General features: G+C 39.6%; 1 protein-coding gene across 1 annotated transcript; it reads left to right on the forward strand.

Moving 5' to 3' along the window:
- Positions 1-1699: 1699 nt before the first annotated feature.
- On the forward strand, positions 1700-26226 carry lekr1 (leucine, glutamate and lysine rich 1). Its single transcript, XM_040131238.1, has 6 exons — positions 1700-1713; positions 3071-3148; positions 12897-12972; positions 16107-16271; positions 18757-18957; positions 25777-26226. The coding sequence occupies exons 1-6, from the start codon at positions 1700-1702 to the stop codon at positions 26224-26226; spliced, it is 984 nt and encodes a 327-aa protein (XP_039987172.1).

Below are 26226 nucleotides of genomic sequence, written 5' to 3' on the forward strand. Positions count from 1 at the left end.
AAATGCAGAGAGGTTTTTCTTCTTATGTGGCTGTTTGTTATTGTGGCTTTCTTGCCATACACCATATAGGGAGGGGAGGCTCAGCATGGTGTAGCTGGTACGTTACAATTTCGGTGTCAAGATTCACCATGTTTTGCGCCGTCTGCCACCCGTCTGTTCAGACTGGATCAACAGAAGTCTACGCACAGTGTTTTTTCGCTTTAATTTGTGGAGGCACACCCACATGTATTGCATGTCTGTTTCACTTTTATAATGCATTCTTTGACTGGATGACACATCCAATTACATTAAAAAAAAAATTTATATCCTGATTACGGCCAAGAAGGCAGAGTGAAGAGTAATGTTTGATTCTTGTCGGCATCTGTCACCCACAAGAGCTGATTAACTCTCTTTACAAACAGCTGAAGGCTTCAATTATGTGCTGCATCTGCAGTCTGTAATTTGAGTGACACTGTAACGGTTCTTACAGTTGAAGTTTGGGCTCAAAAGCAAGGTTCATGGCACAGGCAGGTAAAAGTCAAAAAGCTCTTTGCTTAGGTCAGGCAGGGTCAGTGACAGGCAGGCAGTCAGAGAAGGCAGACAAGGAGCAGGCAGGCAAAAACAGGTACAGGCAAAGGTCAGGATCAGGTAAGCAAGAATTAGTAAGCAGGGTGGAAAGCTAGGACTACACAACTACGAAGACGATCGGGCAAATGACTACAGGAACGGGGCTAGTATATATACTAAGAGACTAATGAGGCAATGAGCAACAGGGACGCAGCTGGGCAGAGAGGTCAGGTGATGCATGTTGGGGGGACACTGAGGTAACTGCAGGGCAGATGGGATCGGCAGGGTCTGCAAAGACAGGAGATGTTAATGAAAGGCAACAGCAACAAGAGGCAGGTGAGACAGAATGCTAAACAGAACCTGTGTAACAGAACCTAGGCAGAGGTGGCCAACGTGAAAGAACGTCAAAGATACGCGTTGTCATGCTGTGATTACGCATGTCAGATCTACTGTGGTTACCTTGGTTGGTTATGATTCATTATTCTTCAGTTTTTTAATTTATACAGTGCAAGTCATTACAGGTGGAAATAGTGACGTCTTTGGGTCAAACACACACACTTACCTCAGTTTCATGGAAAATCATAAGACAATTAAAACATTTTTCTCCTTTTCACACTCGAGCCCTTCAGGAGCCCTGATGCCGTGATTGTAACCTGCCCCTAACATGCCCACTGGTAATGTATGATAATAGATTCCTCCCAAATTCACCTTGTTTCCACGTGCACAACAGGTACACCACATGCCTGCAGCCACAAAAATATCCAAAGAGCTCCACCACTCCCTGGGTGCTCTGTGCACTTGACTGCACTTTGAACTCTGCGCCTTACAGTAATTGACAGAAACACCACCCTCTATCTTACTCTCCTACATTTGCTCTCTCTCAACTCACTTTTCACCTCTGAAACAAAGTCAGGAAAAGGAGACCGCTGGGAGGCAGATATCATTTCATCTATGACCTTGAATACCGGAAAGGGAGAGAGAAACAGAAACAAGGGACAGGCACATGAACAGCATACTTTAGCTAAATAGGCAGAATGTAGGAGCACTCAGGGGCCTGCTCTAAATCACCAGTAGCTGTGACAGCATGGGAGGAAATTACAGTAAAAAAAAGGGAGCAAAAGAGCAAGAAAAAGAGAGAGGAAATGGAATAGAGATGTGTGATGAAAGGTACAAAGAGAGAGAGGCTGACAACTGGTGCTAGACAGCTCTGAGTGTATTACTGTGTATGTGTGTGTTTGTGTGTGTGCACGCACGCCTGTGTGTGTGTGTGTGTGTGTGTTTGTGTTTATCTGGGCCTGTGTCTCTATCTGTGCTTCTGCCTGTCCGTATTGTGATTATTACATGATGGAAATATTGCTATAAACGTTAGACGAATACTTCCAAACATCATTATATGTGGCTTCCAGCATCAAAGTGTTTGGTTTATAGTATTAATGTTATACCATTACTAAGGAATAAAAGTTAACCAGCCTACAATCTCTTACGATGCATATATAATGAATTATTAATATAGCGATGATATCAACTGGCTTTTTTACTGTATCCGCTTTAGTAGAATGCACAAATAATTCCACAAAGTTGTCAAAAAATCTGTTGGAGATTGGCAGTGAAAACAGGCTGTCTGTGTGTCTGTGAGCTCAGATGTGTGAGCCCTCTCACTCTGTATCCTCATTGCGTGTGGCTGCAAGGTCACAGGGCTAGACAGCCAGCTACACACACACACACACACACACACACACACACACACACACACACACACACACACACAAACACATTAACTGATCATGCCGCCAGAGAGGGGATTAGGCTGAGAAGCCGTCAGGGTTAGGAGAGTTAGGGTAAAGTCTGTGTGTCTGTGTGTCTGTGTGTGTGCGTGTGCGTGTGTGTGTGTGTGTGTGTGTGTACACAGGAGTTTGTACCACATACTGTCATGGCATGCAGAATTAGAATTAAAACTGATTTCCAATTTACTTTCTCAAGAGCGAGGCAGCAGCTGCACATGGTCTTCCATGGTGATCTCAAAAACACAACGGCACACATACCCATAGCCCATTTACTTCAAATTTAACAACTAAAAGCATCAAAGTTACATATGCAAAGTTTTTCAGTTGTAAAATAACAACTAATAGTATTAGTTGTTAGTAATATAAGCAAAAAGAGTCGAAATATACATACAGCTTTCCTGAACTTTTGCTGATCCCAGAGGGAGAATTCTTTGTTAAGTTTGGCCTCTTCCACATGGAGATTCAAGCGTAGGGGTACACAGAAGAGCAGTCGTGTGGATGTGGTATTTTTCTGTACTTTTCAATGACACTTGAAATCGTAAAAACATACTGTGTAAGTAAATATAAAATTTCCCTCTGCCTGAATGTGCAATTTGGGTACACTTTATGTGATTTACATTTTAGGGAAAGAGGAAAGTATTACTCGATTTTCAGCCATGCCAGTCTACCTTGGACATAAATTTTCTGACACAGCAAATGTTGAAAATTTAGTGATCATGCCGTCTACTTTGCGTCTCCAGGGAGCAGAGGAAACAGAGTGAGGAGCAGCTGTCCCAACAGGAAGACTCTGAGAAGGAGCACAGAGGAAAACTAGTCAGGTACACTAACTTCTCTTTCTTTCTCTCTGCACTTTTGTATTATCTCATGTGATAAATTCCCATCCCTTACCATCTCCAACTTCCCTCAATTCCTGTACTCATCCCACTCATTCTCCTCCATTCATCCTCTTCCACTGTTTCATCTCTCTCCTCCATCTCCTTCCTCCCAGAGAGAGGTGGGGATATTAGTGTCAGCTGAAATCAACTCGTGGATCAGTTGAGGAGATCTTAGGCTCCATAAAGTGCCAGTGACACAGCAGAGAGTCTCGTGTGAGGCTGGCGCAACAGATGGAAGCACTTCTTAGTTGGCGTGGAGTCATGTTTCTCACACAGCCACACACACATACACACACACACACACTCATCTGTGCACAGAGGCACGCACATGCTGTAGATATGCAGAGGAGCAATGGCAGTCCTGTTGGAGTGCATGACACTAATACGCAGGCAGACACATGTGCACACACACCCAACCCACATTCATACACCCACAGACAGCCATATACACACGCAGCCTCTCATCTTTCCATGCAGGCATTAGATGTATGTGGGGTGTGTATTTTTTCACATGGTATCTGCTGGTATTCTTTTTCTAAGCCACTAGCAGCCTGGTGTGTTCAATTACACTGTCGATTTATTTCCCTTCCCACACAGCAGTCTCTGATCTCACCCTCTGGCTCCTATACAGCTCAACATATGATAACACTCCAGTGGGGGGGTGGAGGCTATTTCAGCAGGGATGAGAGGTAGCAGGGAGGGGGTCCCCCCCCCACCCCTTTAGCTGAGAAAAAATGTAATGGGAGACAACAAGTCTTCTGGTCTTGGAGACCATAGGTGGCCAAAGATAATGTTTATCTGGTTGAAAAGCTTTGGTTTCTGCAGAGAAATCAATAAATTGATGCTATCTTGTACTTGCTGCTTTTAAGTTGAACGGGTTGTGAATTTTTCCAGTTTCACTTTGTTCACATGCTGTTAAATGGGTTTTAGTGAAACTCCCTGTAGTTTCTCTTCATATGTCGACCTAAACCAGATACACTAACTGCCAGAACACTGATTATAAAGGTACTGACAGTTAACTGTATTTATTGAAAATGATTTAGTTGTTTTTCTTTTAATTTTTTGTTTCCATTGCCAACTTTTCCCCAAAGGAGGAGAGGTGAGATGAGAAGATGGTTTTTCATGTAGATACCTTCAAATTATACATTATTCTTTCTCTATCAGTCTCTCTTTCTTTACCATCCACTTGTCTCTCTCCTGATAAGGGGAAAAATCTACGAAAAGAACCACTAATATTGCACAGCGGCAGACCAACACAACAACTGATATACTGTATATGCGCTAAGACTCACCAAGTTTTCATTATTGTCTTCTTCGTGTTAAGACACAGGGTACAAGAAGAAGTGTGAATACATGTAGGAAATCTGTGTATGTATGCTTGTCAATGCAAAACCAAGGGCGTACATCCTTTCTATGAGTGCAGAGTGAGTGTAGATGTAATAGAGTGTTGGGAGCTGTGCCCAGTCTCTTATGTAAGGTGTTAGCTCTCCCCGTGTGGCCGGCTCACACTGCCCAGCACACTGCTCAATAACCTTACATTTAGGGTTGTTTATCCATGTCAATACTTTATCACATTTTTTTCATCACATTGACTAAATGTCCTTGATTTAGTCAATGTGATGACTAATGACTGTTTGCAGATAACATTAGATGGAGCTCAGACCTTAGGGTTGGTACATAGTACTATTTTATTAACCCCTTATTAAGAGTTTTCTGGTTTAATGAACATTTTTTTAGTTAAAATTAGATCATACTGTTGTTGTCGAATCAAAACAACAGTATCTCCATTATCTTATACATTTTTAAGAGCAGATGAAAACTATTTTTAGCTTGATATAACTACAGTTTCCAGATTATCAAAAGGAATCTATAAGCCTAGTAGTTCAGAGACTTTTCTTAACCCTATATAACTGAGTGACTTAAAGTGCACTGAACCTGTAGGCCTCCTTTTTTCATCTTTTGTATAAATTAGAAATATACCGACACCTGCAGGCAAAAGTGTTACCACGCTTTATGAGAATTCAATAAAATAATGTTTGTATTTGCATATTTTTCCCCAAAAGGTACACCTAAGATTACTTAAGGTTTTGTCTAAATAATTCATAAAGTAAATATAGATAAAGGGATGACATAAAAATGTACACATAAACCTAATATAATATCTTGTATACATATATCTCTGATATATGTATACAAATATACAAATCTTTCATCCCTTCAGCTCTTCTAAACTACAAGACATATATTTTCAGTGCCAGGCACCTGCAATTATGCTTTCCCCCTTCTTCAAAAGAGATGCTTGCTGGATGAACGAAAAGACTTTTCATGATTACTTGTAAGTTTTTCTGCTTTTTCATGCTGTGGTTAATCTTTCATATTTGTATGAGTCCTGGTTTTAAATATAATGCATTATGGGTTTCTTTTTTTTTTAGCTCAACTCTATAAAGTTGTTTGAGAGCCTGTAAAAACAAAAAAACCCTTGTATGTAGACGTTGAAGGAGGAGGAGGGGGAGCATTATTTCCTATCTATGTCTTTCCACACAGGATCTAAGAGGTTAGCTCCATGCTGAAGGCCACATGCTACACTGCTGTCCCATAAACATATATTATATACATTTACAAATATAAAAATCTGTCATCTGTTCAGCTCTTCTGCAGTACAATACACACAGTTTGGAAGTAGTCCCTATGTAGTCCCTTTCCATGCTGGATGTAAGTTTTGAAGTAGAGAGAAGACTTAGCACATATCAAACTACTGCCAATGACTTCACTGCAGCACTAACCAGAATCCTAGGAAAAACAAATTTTACTTGACCTCTGACACCAAACAATAAAACTGCGATCCTCCCTCACAAAAGAGTCCTGCAATAAATCCTGAGAATACTTTGATCATCCACTGAGATCGCCAATGGACCAATCACATCTCTCCAGCTCCAGAGCTCTGTTCACCAGGACTGCATGTTCGGTTCAAATTGTTGGACCAATCTCCACTGGCGACAGACTTACAAAGTTTATAGCCTCAGAGATGCAAGACAGGGACGATGGAACCAGCTAATTATGTCCAGATTATGCCATAAAGAAAATTCACCAGCTTGTGACCCCAGAACACCCCAGTCAAGTTGATCCTTTCCAGAGATCTCTGAGAAAACAAGCATTTCACCAATTTCCTCTGCTTTATGGTCCAAGGAAATATTACCACTATAAGAACCGCCAAGCCATCTGAGATAAAGCTACACTAAGTGTGTATCCACACACACACACATCTCTAGCAGACCGGCAATAATCAATAAACAAACCGACAAAGTCTCCTGACACACACAGCCTGAAATATATATGTTTTTTCATTTACTATCTTAAAGTTATCGTTTTGTTTTTATGTCTCATATGGATGTGATCATAGTGTGTGTCTGGGCAAGTATGAAGTTGCCCTATAAGATTTGGTGTCATTTGTTACATTTGAAAGAGACTTTTTAAAAAAGGGAGAATGACAAAAGCATTCTTTACAACACAGCAGAAGGAAGATCACGTTTTAATCGATAAATGGTCTGCGTGCCTATCATTTATTTGCATTAACCTGTTAATTTCTGTTTCTCTGAGAAGAGATGGTCCCACAACCCCATAAAGCTCTGACTCTTAATAACATGAAAGATTAATCATAAAATCTACAAGGAGGAACACCTACAAACGGTAATGGAAAGCTTTTCTTGTCCAACAGAACCTGGCACTGAAAAAAATGTACTGTTGTCCAGGAGAGTCAAATAAGTTTCAAATTTATATATTATAATGTATACATATATGTAATTTATATATTTATATAGTACATCATATAAGTTTATGGCACAGCACAGCAACCTATGACCGTCATTGTGGCGTTGACCTCACATAAGAGACACTCCTTCTGACATCTCGCATAAGAGGGTTTTCGTTCTTCAGGATCTCAAACAAGTTTATAACCCTAGGGCAGATGTCCCATGTGTGTGTTTTCATCATCAGTCCATTCGTTCTTTACCATCAGAAATGACCTTGTTGCCTTGTATAGTCAAACTCACCATTTTGTGTCCTTTTTTATCCTGTTGGCAAGGAGGAACACCAGTGAGCGTTGCATAATGAAATCGAAGTCTCATGATGGGTAGGGATAACAGGTCATTTGTGAAAACTTCCTTTGATTTTATTATTCTATTGAACAATCCTTTCAAATAGTGTAAAAACAACAGCATTTTGTGCTGTAGTTAAGGAGATTTATTAAATAGATTTGTTTAAGACATTTTATTCCTAACAAATTTCACAGTGTAACAGCCTACCATCTAAATTGTTTCAGTAAATTTCAGATTTCGGTTTGTTGGTAAGAATAACCCGAAAACATTTGAATGGTAAAACCCAGTGGCAGAGTTGAAAGTGAAAGCATATCCATCCGGGCTGAAATAGTTTAATTCTTCCAGTTGAACTCATTATTTAAATAAATATCGGCGGCTTGGTAGCACACAAAGAGACACCCGAGCCTGTTTCTATGCACCTTCTATGAGCCGTCCTCAGCTGAACTGAGATCTGTTTTTGGAGGTCTAATGGTCTGTGTGTGTGTGTGTGTGTGTGTGTGTGTGTGTGTGTGTGTGTGTGTGTGTGTGTGTGTGTGTGTGCGTGTGTGTGTGCATGTGCATGTGTGTGTCTAAATGTCCTTTCTTCAGATAGTCAGAGAGGCTCAGAGAGAAAAAAGTCTGGATTACTGACTTGACTGTACTCTCTTTATGTCCTGACCGCAAGTATTCACACATACACACATACATGCACGCACGCACATTCCAAGACGCCTTTTTATTCATTTAGCCCTCGTTATAAAGTTGAGAGAATCGACCACTTCCAATGACCTTCATTGACCCATGAAAGGACACACTGTCCCCTTGTTCATGAATCAGTCTTTCTTACACACTCACACATACACAGATTTGTACTACACTCCTACAGTATATGCCTTATTACCACTTCTCCTGTGCTTACTCTTACCAAGTCCCCTTTATTAATCTTATCGGATTCCATCTTTGTCCCCTTCTGACCCCTGTTATCCAATTCACAAAGAGTCCCAAACACACACTCCACCCTCTGTGCCACCCTGTTGCTGCACATCGCCCTGTGCCAACCCCTCTGTTGCACGATCTAACCAAAAACAAGCGTCATCTTTCTGCCCTTAGGGACCTGTTTGTGTAATACCAATGTAACTTTGGTAAATTGTTTTGTAGATATAAAATAAATTTCATACTGATGATATATCACTTGTGTAATAAGCGCTTTGCAGAGTTAATGTGGATTAATATGACTTTTAAAACTGTTTATCTCTGGTAGGAGACTATAGAAAGACAAAATATAGCTTTATTCCTTCTTCATGCCAATGTAATGTTTAATCTACTATAGTCAGGCATCAAGGCAATCAGATACTCGTAATTTTTCTAATACTGTACAGCATTTCACAGCAGCTCATTTAGAATGTTAATGATGTAATTCAGTGATAACTCTGCTTTATGTTATACTATACTTACTATACTACAAAGCAAGTATAGTAAGTATATGTGATTAAAAAATAAGAGTAACACTAGATTCTTTTGAATTAAAAAAAAGACAATAGTGAAATAAAAGATGTAGGTAAAGAATGAACTGATGCAATGATTTTTTCACTACAGTTATGAACAATGTCTGTCATGAGGGACAGTTGTAGAATACTAAAGTCAAAACGAAAACCAGTTGAGAAGTTACAGTTAAAAGACAATCTTAGAACCCAGCAGACAATAGTTTCTCCAGGCCTGGGTAGGCATGAGGGATGGTCGGATTATGAGACAGAAAAAAAAGAGGGAAGGACAAACGAGGGTGTAGATGGAAGAAGAGAAAAAGGAATAAATGATGGACAGAAAGAAGGATAAGCAAGAAAGGACACAGGGAGGGAGGAAAGGAGGGACAGGAGAGGAGAATTAGAAAGAGGGTGGGAGGCAGAGATTGAGGGATTGTGGGGAGGAGGAATGGAGACCATGACTGTGGTTTCAGTGGTTACTTCACACACTGTCTGACTCTTGCATGCACACAGCCTGGGTCACAGGGGCCGCACATGATCTACACACACACACACACACACACACACAGGCGTAACATGACAGCTTGCCCTTGATTCAGTATAAATGACACAAAGTTGAAAACAGAGAGACAGAGCGAGAGAGGAAAAGAGGAGGGAGAAGAGAAAAAAGAGTGAAAATGGCAGAAAGTGGAGAGAGTAAAAGATTTAAAAGTCAAGAGAGGTCAGGAGTATCTGTGCGGTTCCTCATCCATCTGTTAAATGTGAGAGGACTTGTTTCGAGTGGTTTCAAGCAGTGGAGGAATGTTTTCGTGACAGAAATTATGATCTCGAAAACTCTCCCTTCCGTCTGTCCCTATACAGAGAAGAGGTTTAATGCCTTAGGCATTACACAATTAGGCTAATAAAAGAATAGAAAAGATTAATGTCAACCACAAATCTATAAAATACTTCCTTCAGCTAGGTTTAACACTCTCCTACAGCTCTTTTTTCTCTCTTTTGTATCTGTATTTTCTAAAATTTTCTCCCTATTTTCCAGAAAGGAAAGTATTATATCATACTTGTCTGGGTCTATACTTTTATTGTGGCTCTCAGTCATTTTATTCACTTGTAATAAATTGCCATTGCTGTAAATTCATATGTCAAATTTTTACAAGGCAGTCCGTTCCTGCATGAAAGCATGAGTGAGTGTGAGAGGTTCGTGACTTTGAAATCTTAATCATCTTTCCAGGTGGGGAGTCATGCCCTTGAAAAAAAGTTTTAGAGGATGTATGAGAGGATGACAACGGAGATTCCTGCTAACTGTTGATCTACATTGTTAATTCAGACGCAGTTAGAACTATTTAAAATAGCCCTTGAGCTTCAATGTAAAAATTGGACATCATTTGGAATAGAGTCAGGCTTCTCTGTTTGCGTGAGCACACAAAGATTGTATCAGCATAAAGTGAAAAAATGGAATGTGCCTTTTGATGAGGTAGCAGCCTCTCACACTGCACACACAGTGCACACACACACCGCCCACTGTGCACATACACACTCGCCTGTCCTTAAAAGCAGCCTGGCGTGTGAGCGAATGAGAGAGTGCTCCCAGATTTTCCCATCATTCCTCCCTGTAATCCCCTCAGACCTCCTTCTGAGGGCTGAATTTGCACGCTCATGCTCCCCAGAGGGTCTCAAACACACACAGACAAAAGCCAGCACACACACATGTGCACACACACAGGCTTAAAGTTGATTTTAAAACTTCTGGTACACTACCTTTTCATGGGTCTACTTTTTTGACAATCAGAGCTAGAATTATATCTGACAGTGGGACACCAATATTCAAACACTCCAACACACTCCCCACACACAGATACACACATACACACAAACACTTTACGCATCAGCAGTTTGTTACATATTAAAAAGGATTCAGCTTTATAAAACTGTCAAATCCTCCCTTCCTTGGGGTTTTTCACCAGCTAAGACTTAACTGCAAAACCCCTGAAGAGCACTTTGGACAAAAATTGTTACTATGTTAGTCGTGTAGAGGTGTGTACGCTACACAATTATTCAGAACACATCTATTAGAAATGTTTTCATCATGGTGGGTAGTTTCATAATGCTTATTCGACAGGGTCAGCCCTTTTCAACTTATATCTACTCACCAAATCCCATCCTTTAACAAGGCAGCAACACATTTAAATGAGCTTTAGGAGTCAGATCTTGGCATCAAACTCGCAACTCTTGGGGAGCGTTCATGCATGGATGCTTGTCTGCATCTATTTTTGTGCTTCTCTCTCGATGCGTGTGTGTGTGTGTGTGTGTGTTTGTGTGTGTGTGAGTAGGCTGATGTGATTAGCCAGAACCAGTGGAGTGAATAATATTGTGTCTGCCCTGACTAGGAAGAGGTGGAATGTAGCGGCTGCTCTTTATTATACTGTAGACCATCTACTCCACCACCAGATAAGCCACAGAGTCATATGTGCACAGACTTACACATTACCTCATACCACTATCAACCCCTATGCCACTATCTATGGTAGTGTTGTTGATTTTTACTAATGTTCATGAACAGTAGTGTTCAAAAGTTTGGAATCACCCAGAAATTTTTCTTATAAAATTATACTTTTATTCACCATGGAAGCAATTAAACTAATAAGGTTTTATTTATATAAACATGACTAAATAAACAATTTTACGATGGGACTAAAGTAATGCCTGCTGAAAATAGGTCTTTGCAGTTTTAAGTGAAGGATTAATTGTAAATCAGTTCCAGCAGTAATAGCTATTTGTGACATTATCTGTGTCTTGGCTATATATTTAAATTTAACTCAATTAATCTAAAATTTAGTATAAATATAATTTTTTATTAATAAAAATATATTTTTTATTAAAATATGAGCATTTCTAAATGCTAGTAAATGTTTACAGTGACATATCATAAATCTGTAGTCTACAGTTTATGTGTTTGTTTTTTGAGGTGATTACGATACTGCTCTCAGCAGTGTCCTTGCTGCTGCTCAGATTCTTTGAGAGCTCCCTTAAAGACTCTTTTCTGCCAGCTCTGACTGTATAACCACATAATAAATGGTCAGTTCCTCATCTTGTCTCTGGCTGGACTTAGATATATGTTCCTTCACATCTTATCAGGCAGACCAGCTGCTGAAATGACGTATTACATTTGGACAACAGATCAACAAATCAATGAAATGTCCCCTTCCTAGCTATCTCAACTCCATCTCCCACACTTTCTTTCTTTTTCTTTCTTTCTTTCTTTCTTTCTTTCTTTCTTTCTTTCTTTCTTTCTTTCTTTCTTTCCTTATCCCATTCTCTCTTTCCCCAGAGAGTTGTGGGAGTTTTCTTGTTAAATATTCTTGATGCAACCGGACATGCTGTGGGGATCATCAAAAAAGAAGCGTGTAAATATTATCAAGCTTTTTAGATCATCACCGATATAGATGTGATGCTGGCTTACTTACTTATCTATTCATCAGCCGAAAATGCTGCGCTGTACAAATGGTTAAGGCAGTCTTGTGTGTGTATGTGGTGTGTGTGTGAGAGAATTTTACACTTCCATCACTCACTGACTGCTAAAACTAAACTTTCATGTCTGCATTTTTTCACTGCGTGCTATGTTTTTTTAAAAACAGTTGTGCAAGTCTGTTTCTCTGATTTTGTATTTGCTGTCAGAATATATTAATGGTTTATTGTGGGATATTTTTTGCATTTCTTGTCTGTGCAGTGGTCTCTTCATTTACATCAGAGGCTCTTCGTAAAACTCCAGAAGCCAAAGCAGCCAGTGACTGTGAACCCAGCTAGTTGGTCTCATATGGAATCTTAAGGCATTTACAGCAGAGTGATAATGATTTTAGAAACAGATGGTAGAGTGTTTGTCTGAGCTGTATAAAGTAGGGCAGTTGCTTTCTGAACATGGTTTTAGATGCTACATTTTAGTATCTTCCCACTGTGGATGTTTGATGTTGTCAGATTTATTTAGATAAAGAGATTGAATTTGAGTTATGTGCACAGTTAATCATTTTCATTAAGAAACAAGATATCTGAATGATTGAATGCTTCAGTGTTTGTGCCCTTAGTATTCACATAGTTTCTGTTTTCCTTGTGTGTGTGTGCGTGCGTGTGTGTGTGTGTTTACAGAGACATATTGATAGAGTCCCATGGCAAAGCCCTGACCAAGCTGGATGAAGACTGCAGACAGCAAATGGCCTTAAAAGTAATTCTTTACCAATACTAACAATAACCCTATTACTACTGATTAGACAATATCTGCGGTAACAAATATAACAAACAAACTCAGAAGGGATGCCCCAAGCTGATTTGTAGGTTCTGGATTTTGCCTGGTCCAGGCAGTTTATTTTATTGACTGGTATTGGCTATATAAAGCCTGATCCATTCCAACTCTGTGTTTGCCAAAAATGTCCCATTGTGCTCATTTAAAACACTGGAATCACACAGCATTGTGAGCAAGTTAGCAACTGTCCAACATATTTAAATTGGATGCTTATTTTAATTTAGTCCAGCATTACAGGAATTATAAACTGTGCGGCCGAATTGTATAGAAAAAAATGAATACAAGTATAATAAAATAAATGCTGGCCCAGACTCAGTGTCAGCAGATAGTCATTAAGGAATTGGATTGGGATTGGGTGCAAAACAAAAAAAAAAAGACCAGACATCCTTTCTAACTAATTGAAGTTTACCAGCATAATCTAATTGCCTCATATAACTGGATATTGGTTATGTGGTCTATAGGTGATGATGTTTTATTTATGTATGATGAACTCAAACTAATCAAAACATTACTCTTAGGGAGTAATGTCCCTATGCTCCCTTAGTTTTAGGGACTATGGGGGTATCAGTTTGCGACTGGCAGACATTTAGTTCCAGTGTGTTGAAGTAAACAGACGTGTAGGACAGCATCCAATCCATTGTCACAGTTCAGAGGAATTTAACAGGGAGGATCCTACCACACACTATATGGATAAGATTATGAGGCTCCAAGACCACCAGACTGTTTACATCAGATAAACTAAATACACACACACGCACAGTCACAAAACCAATCTGTCTTTTATTAGTCAATCAGTTTAGTGGTGTCTCTTGCACTGTCTGACTGTCTGCCTGTCTGGTGGCAAGAGTCACGGAGTTTGTAGTTGAACATCACAACAACAACAACAACAAAGAATCCCATGAAATCAAATATGTCTCATATTTTGTTTCTGTCACATTTCGAAGTTTTTTTACAAATGAATCTTTGTATAAGAACATCATTGTTGCTCTGCACACACTGCTGAGTCTTTGCTTAAGAATACAGATAGAAATTCTGAGGTTGAGGCTCATTGCACCAGTTGTGGGGTTATAAGTGATAAGTAATCTGCATACAGTATCCAGAACATGAAGTCTCAAATTATTGCACATATTTCAGTGCAAAGATGGTTGATTGTTTTTATGCGTATTGTACTGTTAACTGAAAGAAATAATGTAGTAATAATGTAATAATATAGACTGCTCAGACTACAAGTATTTTCAGTTGATGTACCTTTAGTGATTTATTTACTTTTACTTTTCTTTTTTTTTTATTACGTGCACCACAGTGTCAGGAATCTGTGATACTAGTATGAATAATCTATCACTACAGTATTTGATTCTCATAAGCTGAGGGTTAAAAGTCCTTCAACTTCAGTTGTGTATGAGCACAGTGTTTTATGTAACATGTACTTGATCTTAACCACTGACCCAGTTCTTTTGCAAAAACACATTTAACCCCACAAACCCACTGCGTCATCAAACATTTCTGATCACACTGATCAAAGACAGAACAGAAATTGTGAACAGAACATATACGAGAATTATATTTGGCTTATTCTATTCTATTCTATTCTATTCTGGTCTTGATCCCAGAAAGTGCCAAACATACTGGAAATGTAAAAATGTCATAATACATGCCATATTGCAGATGAACACACACACTAAAACATGTACTGCACATGTGAATACTGATGTCTGCACTGGGGTGCATACAGGTTATTGTTCAGTCTGGGCTTCCTGACTTTACATGGGTTTATACTCATAGAATGGAAGTGGTCACTCTTCTGCACTCTTTAAATACCAACGGCAGCTGTGTACATACACGCATTCACACTCACAAAAAAAGGATATACACACACAAACCATCCATGCTCCTCACACGTACATCCACCCAACAAAGAGGAAGTGGTGTTTTCTCATTTGATCCAGCACACGCAATCTTAGTCTCTCATACAGTCTCTCAAACCCCAAGCATAATACACATGCACACACAGGCTCAAATATACACATTTTCACACGCCATTCTGTCTTTTTTTTCCTCTGACACCCACATCCACTTTTTCTCTTTTTTTCACACTGGCACACATAAATGCACACACACACAGATTAACACACGCACTCACTGCCACAACGATCCCAGCCATTGGCACTGACGCTCAGTTTGTCTGATCTCTAGTGCTGGTGGAAAGAAAACAAGGTGGCCTTGGCCAAGCCTGACTAAAAATATGTCACATGCAACTTTGGCCTCACTTGTATAAGAGCCAAAGCTGGTATTTTATGTCCCCAACAATTCAATTTTTGACTGCCAGAGTATGAGGACAAGGCCAGTTGCACTAAGGTCATTTTCATACTCTGTGACAAAGCTATGCATAAACAAAGTCGTCCTCATATATCATGAAAAGGGTTAAGGCATTGTTTCTATTTAGAGCTTGCACCACCAATGACATGTAACGCAACATGGAACAATAACGCATTTGTCAAAAGTGTCTTGTAGAGGTTAGAGACTGTGGGCAGGATGGCATTTCTTTCTGTGTTTATAGAAGCACTGGTATGTTTTAAAATTTTAGCGAGCAAATCTTTTTAAAAACCTTCCCTGGCAGCTACAAAAACTTATGAGTATGAATATGTTTTATTGTATGAATGTTTTGTATCCAGCAATTTGGAATACCACTGCTGTCTCCTTATGTCTTTGTCAGTGCTTCTTGTTACACAAAGCTTTGTGTGACCTTCCTCTTTCCTGTTTATATCATGAATAAATCAACACTTCAGAGTCTTTTAGGACTCTGAATTAGAGACAGGCCTTAGGATGTTAGCTAGACTGAACTTCTACTTAGAGTTTATGTACTATATATACACTAATGTTTTTGATGATGAAAAGTGTATTTTTTTATTGTTTAATTCTCAAAGGCAAATTCCTTCTCTGTTTTAAATGGCGATACCACGGTACATGTGCAATAACGTCATTATTGTGTGAGAATGAACACACATACTCAACCTAGTGTGTAAATATATACCTTTCCTTTGTCTTTGATTTTGTAGCTGGCTGCTACTCTGGAAGAGCAGAGAACCCAGAGTGCATTGCACCTGAGGGAGCAGATGGACAAGTCTCGCAGGGAGGTGGAGCTAGAGCTGACAGTTGACCGGGAGAAGAACCAACTGCTGCTTCTGCAATACCAACGAGACAGCGCGCAGCTACAGCAGAAGGTGTGTATCTTTTAGCTGAAAACTAGCATGAAACATATCACATTACATTACATGAAATAACAGTGAAATACATTTGTGATATTCAGTATTTAATCCTGAATATTTACAATTTAAATGTTCTTCAATAGTACTTCTTTTTGTCTTTTTTCCATGCACTCTTTTCACATCTTTCATTCACCATAGTTTGGGAAAGAAATCAGAATTGGATGACATGGAGAAAAATTATTCTGGGGTTACAGAAAGACAGAACATGTGCTTCAATGACCTATCCCTCTTATGCTCTCTTTTTGTTACTTGTTTTATTTCTTGGTCTCTCTCATCTTGTCTGTTGTCCTTTGGTTGCTTCACTTCCCAGTATGTCCACCGTCTGCCTGTCTGTCTTCTCTCTGACTTTCTGCCTTACAGGGATTTAAAACCAGGAGCTCCCACTTTGTTTCAGCGTGTAATACTTGTCTGATTAGTCCGTTTTCCTGTCTGTATTTCTGCTTATGTGCATTTGTGTTATTAATTCCTTTGCATGCCTTCCACATCATTGGAACCACCATTATGAACACACACTCTACAGACTACTGACAAACACGTGCATGCAGACAGTGTGGATGTCATTGTGGTTAGTCTCTGCGTGTACTGAGGAGGTAAAGAAGGAAGAAAGACAGAGAGAGAGAGACTTTAAATCCAGACAGTGACACATTAGGTAAAGATGCTTCCTACTTTTACCCCCACCGTGAAACATATATCTACCCACAGTATAGTCACTTACGGTATGAGTAACAACCAAAAAACTAAAAAGTTTCACATTTCACCAATGTGACAGGTAGTGATGGTGGATGAATTTCCCCATTGTGGTAAATTCCACCTCAGTCTGGATATTCCATATTGCTATGGAAGTCTAATGTGTCAGGCACTGCAAGTTCCTTTCCCACCCAGTTTCTGTACAAAATGTAGACGAGGTAACGGGATCATTCCATGTCAATTCAACAGAGGCCTCCCGACTGACCATCTTGGATTTGCTTTATACGTTATGTAAATAATGTGCACAACAACTAGTGTGCAAAATTTTCAGCTTGTATCTTCTTTAGTTTCTGAGATATGGAGGCTTTAAAAAAGGGGTCGTGGCCCTAATAAATTGCTAAAAAATTGCAGAATAAGTCACTACTTTTGAACTATTCATGCTACATGCTTGAAATTTTCACTGATTGTTCTACACTATTAGATGTCTTTAACTTCTTAAATGATTGGCCTACCTTTGCATATTTGCCAAGTTATGGCTTGCTGAAACTTGTATTTAAAAAAAATCTATTGTGCTTTGGAGCCCAATACATCTTCAAACTGAACCACAGAAGATCTATATACAGCACTCATGTTATAGTACTTTCTTAGCAAATATGTCCATGTCTGAAAGAAATCAAAAGTTCTGATTTATGAGGCATTAAAAATTGTGGAAGTGAATACAGCCTGCCAGTGTGAGTTAGTGGGGCATCAATGATAGTGCAGATTCGTGCAACAACAGAGGAGGAACAAGATGTAGAAGTAACATTTACGCATCCTCGTGTTCCCTCTACGACTTACAGTTGACCCAGGAGAGAGAGATCTGTTGGGTCCCTTTTGTGCATATCCTGAAGATCATTGATGCCCCGCTTACACCAAATGGCAGGCCGTATACATTTCCACTGGATTTGGAAAAGGACATCATTGCAATGTTCAGACTCTTAAAGTAGACATTATTTCTTCACAACTTTTTATTTCCTGACATTGCGTTAGTTAAATTGTAGAACTGTATTTTTGAGGAATGTCCGTTTGTAGTAAAACACGGTGTTTTTTGATACTATAAGTACTCACACTGTAAGTAATTATACTGTGGGTGGATATTTATTTCACGGTGTGGGTAAAAGTAGGAAGCCTCTTAACCTAATGTGCCATTTTTTTCTGCTGTCTCACCCCCACTGTCAAGATTTAAAGTCTCTCTCTCTCCGTCTTTCCTCCTCATCCTTTAGCAACACTCATTTATTAGGTGCATGACCCATTTTTTAAAGCCGCCATATCTCAGAAACTAAAGAAGATACAGGCTGAAAATTTTGCACACTAGTTGTTGGGTACAGTCAAATTATTTACATAAAGTATGAAGCAAATCCAAGATGGTCAGTCAGGAAAACTTTCAAAAACTTTTGATTTGACATGGAATTACCCAACAGAAAACGTATTGCTCCCAGCATATGACACAAAACCCCTTAAAGTCTGGTGACATTTACGTCATCTTGAGTTCCCTGTAATCTTTGCAACACATTTGGGTGAGTCAGTGTAAAAACAGAAAGCTAAAAAGCATCATTTCTGGTTGTATTTGAGATATGACGACATGACAAATGAAATTCATGAATTAATGTTTCTATCAATTTGATTGTTTTGACAAAACACATAGATAGTTAAATAGACATGATTAAATGAAAATGTAAATATCAACAGACTGGAATTTTTTCTTCTTCTTCAGCTGGAGGAGAAGGAGCAGAAGCTGCGAGGACTGACAGAGGAGCTGCAGCAGGAGAGGAGAAGCAGGGAGGCGGAGAAGATGACACATGATGAGCAGAGGAGGAGAGAAGAGGAGATACACCAGGAGCTGAAGCGCACCCAACAGCAGGAGTCACTACAACTGAGCCAAGCTAAAGCTGAGCTACAAGAACTAAAAGAAGAGGTGTGTGTGTGTGTGTGTGTGTGTGTGTGTGTGTGTGTGTGTGTGTGTGTGTGTGTGTGTGTGTCTGTCATTGTTTGTGCACGTGTGTTGCCCATGTTTCTCCATTTTGTGGTGTCCAGATTGTCCTCACAAGAATAAGAAAGACGAAAAAAGTTATCACTGTGAATGTTAGGACAAAGAGAGATTTGCATTTGTTTCTGTGCCAACACTTTTCAAACAGAGCTAGATTACATTTGGTTGGTGTGTGTTTGTGTGAGTCTGGTCACAGCAAAAGGAAGAGAGTGAGAGAGTTTTAGATGGAGAGAGCGATAGACAGCAACAGACAGAGTTCATATTTGCTTTGGCTGCATAGTTTGCTGTGATGGATTTCTGTGCCAACACCATCCAAATGGAGCTGAATTAAAGTGTGAAACAAAAAATGAAAAGAGGGAGGCAGTGCATAGGGGAAGCAGGATGGGGCGTACATATGAAGAGCCTGGAGGAAGGAAGCAATAGAAGGGTGGCATCTGTGTGTGTGCATGTGTGTGTGTGTGTATGTGAGGGAGTGAATGAAAGAGAGTACGGGAGCAAATTTTGTGAACAAGACCAAAAACGGAACAGGAAAGACAGCATCCTAAATTGATAAGCAAGCGTGACTTCGCCAGACATTCTGTGTGAATGTGTATATTTCTGTCTTTGTATGGGTGTGTTTCTGTGTGTGTGTGTGTGTGTGTGTGTGTGTGTGTGTGTGTGTGTGTGTGTGTGTGTGTGTGTGTGTGTGTGTGTGTGTGTGTTAACACATGGGCGCCTGTCTTGAGGGGAGCAGTCTGAGGCTGCAATCACGACACATCTGAACTGTTTGACCACTAACCCACACCGTCACATTCACAAATACACAGTCCTACATAAACAAACACCCATATTGCCCTCTAGCTCAACTTTCCCTTGCATTAAACTCTCATTTCATTTAGATCGCAAGTATCCTGCTCATTTGTTTTTGTGTCTTTCATTTGCTTTCTTTTGCTTATTTCAAAATAAAGGATCATAATGCAGCAACTTGAAACTTGAAAGAGTGAAAGTGGCCAGCAAAAATCTTAACTAATTTTTTAAGATATGGTAATCTATCTTTTTGTCCACTTGGGGCCAGCGAAAAATACTGTAAACAAAACACAGATATATCATCATCTCCGTTGATATTTGTGAATGTGTTACATCTCCAGCAAACACAGAGCAAGATTAGCTTTCATCTGGAGTCATTTTTCTTGTCACGTGGTAAATGTTGGTCAAAAAATCTCTCTTCTTTTAGCTCAGTTTTGGTCCCAACCAACTCCTATGGGGTAATATGTTGCTGTTAAGCTGCCAGTTTCTCCACATGTTCACCAGCTTGTTGCCAACGTTGTCTGTTTTCCATTTGGTGTTAGACAGGCAGCAGACAGTGTTTTTTAGAGCTATTTGATGAAAACAGTTGCTTGCCGTGGCTGGAAAAAAGGCTGCTGAGAGCAGTGATACTACACCAAGCTGCAAAGCTGTAAAACCAAAAACAATTAACTTAAAGACGCTACAAGACTCCATAGAGCTGAGGGTAACTGCATATCAGGTGAAGATTTCTGTCAACACCTCTCATGTTAAAAGATTTGATCCATTGTTAACATAAAAATATTCATTAGTGCAGCTTTAAAATGTAAAATCTTATATCAAAACACATGGCTGTACACGAGTGAACAAACCTTTAAATCCTAAAAAAAATTTAAGCCTGCTCATTTGCACAAGGGTGACGGCAAAACTAAAGTTCAAACAATACTATGGAATTATGAATGAGGAAGGAAAGATGCCACAAAAAAAATTGATTTTTCAGTTCACCTTTAAAAGTTGTTGTTTCTTGTGTGCTGCGTCCCACACTACAACACCAATATCATTGAAGGCTGCGACCAGAGTGGTCGCAGCCTTCAATGATATTCAGTTCTTTCTGTTAATATTTGTTAGGGAAAATGGTTAAGTTTTAAAGCTGAAATCTGAAATCTTAAAAAAGAAGGTAGATGATTTGTTAATAAACAAGTCAGTCAGTACAACAGAAAAGTCATCAACTGAGATGAGAAATGGGAATCCTTTCCTAGGCTAGGAAGGCCACTAAGTCACATCAGTCTCCTATCCTTTTCTCATCACTCATTCATTTTCTCCTCCCTCTATCATCCAGCTCAGCTTTGTATCACTGCAGTGTGACAGACCTCTAACAGCGCTCCCTTTTTGTCCACACACTGTCTCTTTAACCGCCTCCCTCTCAGAGTGCCTGTCCAGGGAGGTTCAACCAGTTCAAGGTGCCCTGATGTCAATTTCACAGCTGACATGCTCTTTTATGTCATTCATGGACCTTCAGCACAGCAGCTCCTTCCCCCACCACCCTTTTCTTTCTGTTCTTTCTCGTCTAATTTAAAGGGGCCATTTTTTTTACTGTGCTGTGTCTGTAGTTTTAGAGCAGATTATACAATCAGTATAATCCCTTTAGATGACCTTTCTTTCTTTCTTTTTTCTTTCTTCCTTTCTTTCTTGTTTTCAGTTTTGTCTCTAATGATATCTCTAAGTTCTTATCTATTCAAACCCAAGCTTCCATCATCCTCTTCTTAATAAAAGTTTTATTGATCCGTGGATGTTCGTATGTGTGTGTGTGTTGGTTAGAGATAATCAGGTTTTGATCATGACCTTGTGATATCGCTTTGTTGCCAAGATACTGTTGCACTGTTCAGGCATTTTCATCATTAAGTGCTGGAGTGTATGAGTGACCTTTTATCCAGTGAGGCTTCAGGACAACAATGAATCATTATCTTGGTATAAAAGAGTCATTTTAGGACTGAATAACAAAAAATTCAAATAACAAAAATATTTTGTACTTGAATTACATGAAAACAATACTTTTCACAAAAAATGATCAGGAAAAAAACAAAACAAATAAGTATGCCAGTATCCTGTACCCCAGGGTTAACAAGGACACATTTGCCATTTTTTTCATACTTGTCCATAAACTTTGTGTCTCATGGGACGCCTCTACCAACAAATACTGAATCTGATGACCTTGTGTAGTCCCTGCTTATCAGCACACCATTGTCACCACTTTCCTACTAAGACTACAACGTTGAACAACACTTCGCATAATTCCTGAACACAGTCGTGTCTTCAAGAAGGAAAATTGTCTTACAGATCCACTACAAGTGGTAATAGCAACTCCATAAAACTGTGTCCTCTTGTAAGGAGATAGATTTCCTAGTTAGTCTCTGAGCGTATTGTGGAGACAAAGTTGGAAATGAGTGAAGCTTAACTGTGTGTAATTGTGCCAATGGACACAAACAAGAACACACACAAACACACTCTGGTAGTGCCCCATTCAGTCTGAATCACTCTGTTTTCCCTCAGCGCTTTGTTTTGTGTTTTTCTCTCTGCCCTACCCAAACTTTTTCTCTCTGTCTCTCTTTCTTTATGATCTCTCTCTCCCTGTCTCTCTCTATCACCCCCCCCCCTCTCTGGCTTTGTTTCAGATGGACCAGGACAAGAGGAAAAGGTCACTGCGTCTGGGGGAAAAGACACCCAACCTTTAACCTCCCAATAACAGCACTGAGGTCACACAACACACAGAACACACAACAGACAAGGTCAAAAATTAGTGTTTGTGTGTGTATATAGATGTGTTATCTACATTTGGATGTACTAGTCCCTCTTAATGCAACCCTATAAGCATTTCTACATACATATATTTTGATTAGGGTTTTTTTGCACACATCTATATATAGTTTGTGTGTGTGTTGCCAATGGAATTTGGTTTACAGTGTTAGATTAAAAGTAGCGGCTCTGTGGGTCTGTGTGTGAATTCCATCTAATAGCCCTGTAATCCTGCTCCCACTAGGAGCCCCTAATGATGGCTGTCTCTCTCTACAACTAGACTGGCATGCACGACACAATACATACACACACACACACACACACACACCACACACAGGATCTAACACATGCCTGCATATAAACAGGCAGGAAGGAGACTCACACTCCCAGAGTCTTTCCTACACACTCAGAAAGAAAGTGGCCAAACACGTGTGCAAACTGTGTGCAAACTGTCACACACACTCTCACAATAATTGCATACAATGGCATAAGGCGTGTCACACTGCACATGGAACATGGGTTTAGTGGCACGTAGGCACATATTAAAACATACACATATGTTGACAATTACAGGCACATATAAAGAAAACCATGCACAAATCAAAAAGTAAAAAGCGAGTATACACACATACTATATATATACACACACTATATATCCCCCTATTGGGGATTTCCCTCAACCGTGACGACCAAACATTCACACTCACAAGTCAGGTTTTCTTCCAACAGTACCTGGCAGTAGGGAATACATACATCATCTTCAAAAACACACACAGCTCCCACTAAGGCAACATATGTTCTGGCTCATCCCTTAACCTATAATCATTCTGCATGTAGCAAACAGGAGCTGTTCACAAAGCGCCATACATCAGACCAGGACCAAATTATTGGTGAAACTGATGGATTTGTGAATGTTAGTTTTACTAGTGCGGCTGGTGAGAATCTTAAAAAGCTCATTAATTATCTTGTCCCGTTCTATGGTTAGGGATGGTATGGATTCCAAGCTTAATATTTTTATCTTCAAACTGATGAAAACGGTTAGAAAATCACTTGTTAACTGGTTTGTTTTAAATGCAGAGGAACTCTTTTAAAGCACGACAATGGAACTTTTGAAAGAAATTGCACATTGTTCCTCTTACTCATGACAAGTTTAGTTAAATAAAACACGCCCATTATAAATTTAATACAATCAGGGGTTTTGTCACTACACCTTGACTTGGTCTGGTATGAGCAGTAGCTCATAGTGGCTAATGCTAGCACACTTTAGATAAATATTTCTGCAGTTCTGGCATTACTAAGTTTACTGACTTTATGAATCTACTTTTTGAGCTATTGTAACTATGTAACCATGTTTTAGCATTTACCACTCTTCTTTAATTATTATTTGTCTCAACAGTGGCCGTTTTGAAGCAAAAGTTACATATTATTACGTTCAAGTTCATTCATTTACTTGATGCAAGTGACCTGCCAATGACTTATGAATTGTGAAGTGTGAATTAGATTTGGAGTCCAAGCAGTCTGCCAACAGGAATCTGCCTGAATCTTTTATAAAGCATCTCTTAAATTCTAGTATTTATGTTTGTCACTGGAACATTTTGGGATGAAGACAGCACATGTCTGTTATCAAACAGCAGATGGTCATAATGATGTAAACCATTCAAATGGCATGTGTTTGTAATTAAATGAGCCAGTGAGCGGTATTTATGGCCCTGTGCCATATTGGTAGGAAACGCATGTAAAGTCATGAGAAAGCTATGAAGGGTCTTTGCGAAAGCAGCTAATTATTTTTAAAACCTGGCTCGGGACATAACACATAACAAGAACTGTAGTTTATTATAATCTAACTTGATTTTGTGGAAGCGGTCTTATTTCTCAGTAGACCTGAAGATAAACAATATAATGTCTCCCATATTGACCTCCCGTCATCATCTGTCCACCCACGGCCTATTTCAAACTGTTTTGTGATTCTGGAGTTAAGAAATGCAGATGTACCTTATGTGTATTTCCCAGTTTTTTTTAATTTGCATCTCAGTTTGAATCCTTAGCTTCTTGCGTGCTTCACACTTTTTCTTTTAATTGAGGATTTTTACATCCCTGCATCTTTTTTCGCTTTTGTAATGCATGATATTGTGCTGTGTGTGCTACATGCTGTTAACACTAGATCGCTGTGACTGTGTTAGGGTAGCTGGCCTGTGTGGGTCTTGTTGACCAAGCCTCTTTGGCTGTGCCAGGCTCGTAGTGTCTTAGTGAGCTGCTCAGAATGGTCACCCTTTTCCTTGTGCATCCACGACCAAACATCCACAAGTTTCAGGTTGAACTATAAATGATTTCCTCTTTGTTTCTCTGTCTCTTTCACTTTCCTTCTCTGTCTCAAACTTTACTCTCGGTTATCACCCTCAGCCTTGCACATTCTCCTTCACTATGAAGCCTTAAAGATACCCCTGTGGAGTTTCTGACCACAAGCGAAAGCTTTGAACAATGTTTTTACGAGTAGGCTCCCATTTTATTTGTCTTGTGTATGGGCCTGAACACAAGGACACACATGTACGCATATGGGGTTGACAAAATATACATTCCTGCCAATAGTTGGACATTATACTGATCAATCGACATGGAATGTGGCAGTAATGTGCCAAAAAGACTGCTAACTAGTAAACATGGATATGAACAATGCAGGTTTAAAAATGTTGGCTTCGCAGATATTTTTTATATGAGGCAAATGTATTCAACCTGTTTGAGAGAAACTTTGTTTACAAGAAAACTCCACAAGACACTTTTAAGTTATTTTAGCCTCATTTATCAGATGCGGTCAGTAGTTCCAGTGCAACTCCCCCACAACCACAAATTGTTGTTTACATTTCAACTTTATTTTTTTTTAATTGTAGTGGTTAAACAAATGATATAAATAAGTCAGCTTTATTGGTGTTGGTAGGTGGACTTTTGAACTTTAAAGAGACCCAGGATAGCTGTTTAAGGTAGGCTGACTACATCCTGACTCCACCTCTGTACTTTACACATAATGTTAAGCTAATATCCATTTTCTTATCTCACGCTCGAAAAGAAAGCAAATTTCCCAAATTTCCCAAAATGCTAAACTATTTCTTTAGATGAAATAGAATGTTGTTTCAAAAAAGACTCCAGTGAGTGAAATACTGCTTATACTTCTACTCTCTCTCTGTTAATACCCTCCAGGTGGCGTTACTTGAGGAGACAGTAAGGAGGGAGTTTGGGGAGAGGGAGGAGCTGACTGCTGCTCTGTCTAAAGTTCAAGAGGAGCTCCTTGGACTGTGCTCCCCAGTGTCTCATCAGGGCTCCTGCAGGTCTCCTCCAAACCCCATGGAGAGACACACATCGCCAGGGAACAAGCATTTCCATCTCCATAGTCAAGACCAGGTACCTCTTACTCGCTCTTCAACCTTCCCAAACACACTCCGATCCTCCCCTGCCTGCACAGACAAAGACAAAGGCCGGAGCACAGACGGAGGAGGAGCAAGGAGGAGTTTGGAGTCCTGGAATCGTGGTGGGGTGTCAGGTGGAGAAAAATGGCGAGAGGGGACACTGCCCAGACTGAGAGCGAACAGCACAGTGAGCGAAGTCACGTGTAAGGTCAGTTTAGTGATGGGGAGGAAGGAGAGACTGTAA

This window comes from Xiphias gladius, chromosome 7 (genome assembly GCF_016859285.1).
Source record: "Xiphias gladius isolate SHS-SW01 ecotype Sanya breed wild chromosome 7, ASM1685928v1, whole genome shotgun sequence".
NCBI classification, from domain to species: Eukaryota; Metazoa; Chordata; class Actinopteri; order Istiophoriformes; family Xiphiidae; genus Xiphias; species Xiphias gladius.